The sequence below is a fragment of the Pseudovirgaria hyperparasitica genome, assembly GCF_010093815.1.
Source record: "Pseudovirgaria hyperparasitica strain CBS 121739 unplaced genomic scaffold EJ05scaffold_71, whole genome shotgun sequence".
Taxonomy (NCBI): domain Eukaryota; kingdom Fungi; phylum Ascomycota; class Dothideomycetes; order Acrospermales; family Acrospermaceae; genus Pseudovirgaria; species Pseudovirgaria hyperparasitica.
The window spans coordinates 1-6,094 of NW_022985619.1; the positions used below are offsets into that span (position 1 = coordinate 1).

General features: G+C 46.2%; 4 protein-coding genes across 4 annotated transcripts; 1 reads left to right on the top strand and 3 right to left on the bottom strand.

Annotated features, from left to right (window-relative positions):
* Positions 1-114: 114 nt before the first annotated feature.
* Positions 115-890, bottom strand: EJ05DRAFT_481305 (uncharacterized protein). The gene has a single exon (XM_033745047.1). It carries the CDS (start codon positions 734-736, stop codon positions 125-127), a length of 612 nt encoding a protein of 203 aa, XP_033594877.1. The 5' UTR covers positions 737-890; the 3' UTR covers positions 115-124.
* Positions 891-1,537: 647 nt separating this feature from the next.
* Positions 1,538-2,946, top strand: EJ05DRAFT_515657 (putative phosphoglycerate mutase). The gene is made up of 5 exons (XM_033748627.1): positions 1,538-1,620; positions 1,678-2,047; positions 2,097-2,199; positions 2,280-2,386; positions 2,450-2,946. Exons 1-5 carry the CDS (start codon positions 1,572-1,574, stop codon positions 2,559-2,561), a joined length of 741 nt encoding a protein of 246 aa, XP_033594878.1. The 5' UTR covers positions 1,538-1,571; the 3' UTR covers positions 2,562-2,946.
* EJ05DRAFT_506059 (uncharacterized protein) lies at positions 2,940-3,511 on the bottom strand (the record flags this gene model as incomplete). Its single annotated transcript, XM_033747775.1, has 3 exons — positions 2,940-3,046; positions 3,100-3,136; positions 3,248-3,511. 3 exons carry the CDS (start codon positions 3,509-3,511, stop codon positions 2,940-2,942), a joined length of 408 nt encoding a protein of 135 aa, XP_033594879.1.
* Positions 3,512-5,369: 1,858 nt separating this feature from the next.
* EJ05DRAFT_481307 (uncharacterized protein) lies at positions 5,370-5,864 on the bottom strand. The gene has a single exon (XM_033745048.1). It carries the CDS (start codon positions 5,829-5,831, stop codon positions 5,625-5,627), a length of 207 nt encoding a protein of 68 aa, XP_033594880.1. The 5' UTR covers positions 5,832-5,864; the 3' UTR covers positions 5,370-5,624.
* Positions 5,865-6,094: the final 230 nt, after the last annotated feature.

Here is a 6,094-nt window from a genome sequence, read left to right on the forward strand (position 1 = left end):
GGAGGGACGTAGAGGGCTTTATGTCATACATGAAAAGCTAGATTTTTCAAGGACTGTTATAGGCGAGGAGCATGCAGAAGCTGGCAGTATGGCAATCTCAGGCACGTAATTACTTCTCATGCATTTACCATACTAATTGAATAGTCTGTGGCTCACCCGGTTTCGAGAACGCTCTTCGAAAAGCGGTCATCAAAAGCAAAGACGAAATATATTTCACAAACGTTGGGATCCACGCTAGTGATACCGATTTAAGTACGCAGTCGTAATTAAGGGAAGAAACTCTAGTTAGAAAGACAAGTAAACAATGGATATGCGGAAAGACATTCTTATCTTCAACACGCTGAAGAGTTAAGCTAAAAGTAGAGAATGTAATGTGTAGAGCATGAGCGAACGTCGGTTGTGTAAGAAGATCAAGCTGACGAGTAAGGTCTTCCTCTGACGGTAGCGTGATAAGTCCGATTTTATCATCATTGGGGCCGTCTTGCGGTTGGGTAAGAGCCTCGATTTCTCTTCTAAACTTGATGTCGAAATGCTTGCGAAGGACTGCACTATCTTCTCCGTGACTAAAAAGACTCGAGATGTTTATTACAGCAATATATATGCCTTGATATCCCCATTTTGCAGAGACCCGACTGATATGAGGGTCCAACTGGCGGAGATAATCGTTAGTAGTAGCATCAAATGTCTCAAGAGATTCTTTGGTAATGAGTATGCCGTGAGCCTTGATGTAAATCATGTCAATATCGGCTGCATATCATGTCCGAGTAGAACTAGAGCCTAGGTGGATAGAGATCCGTAGACTTTTCGGTCTTCCCTTCGTGGGGCGACGAAAGAATCAGAGATGGGGCTATCGCTATGTACTTGCAGGGATGGACATTCGCAGTCTTCAGTTACCGAATGCGGGAATTGTTTAATGGCTTCCCTGACGCCGATACAGGCGGTCTCAGTCTGTCGCATTCCTAGTAACATGTCATGTGTCCCTATTGGCACACAAGCAAGGCAGGGTCGAGACCCGATTCCGGGCCATTGAGGGCGCACTGCTATTTTCAATTCTAAGACTAAATTTGGGTCAGCGCAAGATGTACATGACGAGAATCATATAAGCTTCATAGACAAAGTAACAATACTTTATACGCCAGATACCAAAACCACCTCAACTACAACCCTCGTAGTCATTTGGTCACTCCTGCGATTTGACATGTCTATGCAGGCGGAAACGAAACGAGACACTGTCTGGCCTGGAAGCAGCTCCAGCTCGTCTATTAATTATGCGACAAAATACCAGAATTTGTCCATCTCACGTAAATTTGGGTGGGGGAGACATCGTGCGACATGCGAATGCCAAGCTCGTTAGGTTCTAGGAAAACGACGGATTACTTCGGCTAAACTATTGATACATGATTACTCAGTAAATCTTTGTTCAGAACGCTTAGAGCACTGAAATATACTGTACGCTTGAGAAACCCTCCTTGCCGAGGGGAATCAGTGGCAACTCGTTCTGTGACAGAATACGCCTTACCATTCTACCTGACTATTATCGACATTGAAAGAAGTCTAAACTTACCGTCATCATGTCCGCTAACAATGCTCTGACACCCCGTGTATTCCTTTTTCGCCATGGTTAGTCCACTATCAGGTTGTATAATAAACTAATCGTTGACGATGAGTGCCTGGTAGGAGAAACCGAATGGGCCAAATTGGGCCGTTTCACCAGCACTACTGATATCGCCTTGAACCCAACTGGCTCTGCTCAAGTTTCCGGAATGGCTATGATGCTCGTGGGACCGGGAAAACTCCTCGACCCGTGTCGCCTTGAGCGCATCTTTGTCAGTCCAAGGAGAAGAACCAAACAGACCTTTGAGTTATTGCTGGGACCTAAATCAGATTTCGCCGAAGGAAAATATACCTACACCGAGGACATCACGGAGTGGGATTATGGCGATTATGAAGGGCTTAAGGACCACGAAATCAGAATCCTCAGGCAAGAGAGGGGTCACGACAAAGAAAAGAAGTGGGATATCTGGACAAATGGATGTGAGGGTGGAGAGTATGTTAAGCACTACTCTAGATGATGACCTGCTTCTCATTCTATAAAGATCGAGACACCAAGTTGAGGAACGGCTGGACAGGATTATCGTACAAATCAAAGAGATTCAGCAGCCTCATATGCATGGGGAGAAACCTGCTGATGTCCTTGTTGTATGTTCTCACGCCATCATTCCACCATCTGTTCAGTATGCCTGGATTCGTCCATTGCGACTAACAAATGATCACTACAGGTTGCACATGGCCTCATCCTTCGCTGTTTTACGAAGCGGTGGATCGGCTTATCGATTAATAATCCGCTGCCCATCATGCTCGAACCTGGGGCGATCTCTGTTTTGAGGTACGTCTATTAATTAGACTTTTGGTGTCATGGTGTTAACGGTAATCCACTACTTAATTATAGTTACAAAAATAATAACGTTAATGAGCCGGCCTTGCACGTCGGCCTAGCGTTTCCGTTTGAAGGAGATGCAATACCAGCGGGGCATATGGAAAAGATTCCAGCTCTAGATTAAACACCGTGCTGCGTGTCTGCATAGATCTAAGGATGGGGCCGTTATGACAATAGTCTCACGAGACCACTTCTCTGTCTATCAGGGTGCTCAAGAAAACATGCGAATTGGTATGTACATGTTGAACCAAAGTCGACCTCCTTGGATATACCGCATTACCTATGGAATGGAATACAATATATAGATTAAGTGAGGATAGTAGCTGTTGTAATTACAATGAGCCCTGTGTCACTCATTATAGCAATCTCATCACCAATCTTTAAATGCCATAGTGCGGCTTTAGTGTCTAGGGGCCGTGCCTGGGGGTGCGTGTTTCAATGGAGGCTATACCAAGTTCAAGGATATAAATATTGGGCTCATGCTTGCCTGCCAGGCATGGCTTTATATTCGCCAGAGAATTCGACGTGAGGCGATCCACGTCTTCAAAGCGTACATTCGATGTTGTAGGGTCCATCGATCGACATCGATCCCCCATCCCATGTTGGTCGCTGTCAGGACATCAGTGTGGAATTCGCTTCCATCCACAGAGCAGGCGGCTTACCTAGCGACTCGACATTCGTAATCACACCCCTGCGCGCCTGTTTCAGCCATTAGTCTACTACACCATCATCATGCTCTCGCCCAGCTTGACTCAAAAAATAGCACGTGCGTTCTCGAGTCATTAGAATGCAGAGAGACATAGACCATACCTGGAAGATACCAAACTTTGGCGCTGAGACCTGAGATCTCTTCCACTGTGTGAAGACATTCGCTTGACCACTGGCGGAAGAGAGGAAGATAGGAGCCCTCTGTGATCGTAGGTCATGAATGTAGTGTCTCCCGGTAGTCCTGGGTTTAGGCACAACTCTATCAGCTCCGCTCAGTTCCAAAGGACAAGATAAAGCCAGTGCCGGATCACATTGTAGCCTTTCCTGGCATGAAATATGCGATGCGGCGGCATGACCGTAGAACATCATGCGGATAGCCACAGAGAGGGTAGTACCTTGCAACACGAGAAAAAGTTGAGGAGCGTCGTGTGTTAAGAGCTAGCAGCTCTGATGCGAAGCTCCAAGCCGCATCATATCTTGTAGTAGTGCCGTATATATCTGTCGCAACTGCAGATTACGCTTGCCAAGACATTACATAGATCAGCCCGGTCAACCCGGCCGCGGACTTAGACATCTACAACAACCAACTCGTTACACACATTTAACCTTATCGTGCATCAGAAGACAAAGACCAGATCTCGTCACTCTTCTCCACTAGGTCCATGTAATTGAACGGAAGACAGGGAATGGTAAATCAGACATTGACTGCGATGATTATGTCCCCACAACTACGCGCTACCGGATTTTGATAGGATTTGGAAAATAGTTTCGTTAGACGTCAAACTTAAAGAAACTCTCTCGATGAATCTGGAGAAGAATTCTTAATTCGAAGGAGTCCCATAATCAGCCTGTGCATAGACTGTCACGATCAAATGAGGCAGGCTTTGCATAACACAAAGGCGGTTGCGGTTCTTTGTGGATCCGGTCTGAGATCATGCTCTTGAATAGCAGAAAGGCGGAAGTTGTACAAGCTCGGACAAATACGACGATGCATTGCGTCTCTTGTACACAAAAAATATGAATAATCCAAATGTTCCCATGCAAGGCTCGTGCTCGTGTTATTAGGACATCATTGAGTCCGCCGCACCATCGTGAGCAGGGCATATGGCTCCAAGATTTTTTAAACACAAACAAAACAAGAGAGAGGACCAAACTTGGCATGACGTGGCTAGCTTTTTTTGACTGATTCGAGTCGAGCGTGACTTCATTGCTTGCCTTTCGCTTTAATATTGGTTGGCCTTTTAGGCCGTCATCTGTCGATGTTGTTGAGGGAGTATAATGTGATTGCTGGGGTCCGCTGGCTGAGGTGAGTACATAGTCACATTAAGATCAATGATTGCCTGCTGAAGAGTGGCATACTAGATATAAAGTCAACACCAAGGAGCTATCAGGAGACTATATATTATCAGAGCTATCTATGGATTATAAATGTATTCGGGACATACTGCAAGCTGCCAGGCTCACTTCGGACTGAACGCGACATGCATGCAGGCCTTGCATGTAGCGGAAAGATGAATGAGGGTAACCTAGAACAAGTCACGTGTAGAGAGTATAACGAGAATAAGGAAATGTACACGACGATAGCAGGCAAGTCTCTGCAACATATGTCTAAGGAAGAAACGCTGGCCATTCTGTCCGGTCGTGTGTGATTGAGCTATAATCAAGCTGTGTTCGCGACGATCTAGTGCTTTTGCCGTCTCCAGATGAACTGTTAAACCCCTTGAACTGCATTGGTGATTTTGCTTCTAGAGCCTCGGCTTCGGATCTCTTTAGCCTCATCCACTTCCCTCGGACAGTGTCATCGCTTGCAACATCGCAGGAAATGGTTTTCGCATCATTAATCATCTCTTTGAACAAGACAGGACAAATACCCGCGGACTGGTACCGAGAATAGTGTGATTGTATGCTCCACCTACTTCAAAGCTCAGCACGACGATTGCTTAGATTCAATCACGCAATCTAAAAGTAGCATCATTACAACCGAAAGCGAGGATTCGAAATAGACCGAACAGGCTGGATAGAGACTGGTCATGGCTCAGTAAGGGCATGGATCTCGAATCAGTGATACCGACTCAGTACGGTCATGGCTCAGCATATTAGTTTGGATACTTTAAGGTATGTTTTCTATACTACAAGTTTCATTCCGTAAGGGATTATCTTTTAGTCAATCTTTTAGTAATATTCGATCCATTTCGGGGGTTCACCGCTTGGACTCCTGAGTCCATTGGCATGGAAAGAATGCTCAACTTCTTATCATCATGTTCTAGGCATACCGACAGTGAAAGCCCCTTAAGTATAGTAGAAAAGCAGCTATAAATAGGAGAGGCACGGAGTGAAAGCGACAAGATCCGGTCCGAGGTCCGAACCGGGCCGTCATGTTAGCCTCTAGATATAGCATTGAGAAGACTTTTGTGCGTGTGCGAGATAGACAGATCATCCGACGTCTGAGATTCCGTTACCGGTCGTGCGAAGGAAGTCCTCAGCCGTCTGCTTGATCCAAGTATACGCCTGGGTCCCCGAAATTGTAGGAGCCACAGACCTCGTTCGAAGTCCTAGAAGACAACCCGGAATAATTGAGCTGCTGGGGTATGTAGACAGCATAGGGGTCATCTGAGAGGACTTCACACTCTGTTTCTGCTCCTAGGGAAGTCGCTGACAATGGTTCGAGGGGCGTTTGCGACTGCATCTTGCTGTCAAGGCGGACGCTAGAAAGTCAGTATCCTCCAGAATTCTGCCGGGCGTAAGTACAACTAAGAGTGCTTTAAATACTAAGTTTCGAAAAGACTGATGTCCGGAAGAGGCAGTCTGAAAAGGCGCAGGCCCCACATGCCGACGCTGTGTGCCATTTCGCTGTTGTATCGTACTAGGTATAAGTTGATTGATCCCTGCAGTGATGAGAGCTACAGGGCGCGCAGGAAGCGTCTCTGTAAGGCTCAGTAAGTAGGCAAC

What these genes read in the sequence shown, in the direction of transcription:
- EJ05DRAFT_481305 (XM_033745047.1), bottom strand. Translation starts at nt 736, where the DNA reads ATGATTTACATCAAGGCTCACGGCATACTCATTACCAAAGAATCTCTT.
- EJ05DRAFT_515657 (XM_033748627.1), top strand. Translation starts at nt 1,572, where the DNA reads ATGTCCGCTAACAATGCTCTGACACCCCGTGTATTCCTTTTTCGCCAT. An exon ending in AACCTGCTGATGTCCTTGTT is followed by an intron (nt 2,200 to 2,279) that starts GTATGTTCTCAC and finishes TGATCACTACAG; the next exon opens with GTTGCACATGGCCTCATCCT. An exon ending in GGGGCGATCTCTGTTTTGAG is followed by an intron (nt 2,387 to 2,449) that starts GTACGTCTATTA and finishes ACTTAATTATAG; the next exon opens with TTACAAAAATAATAACGTTA.
- EJ05DRAFT_481307 (XM_033745048.1), bottom strand. Translation starts at nt 5,831, where the DNA reads ATGCAGTCGCAAACGCCCCTCGAACCATTGTCAGCGACTTCCCTAGGA.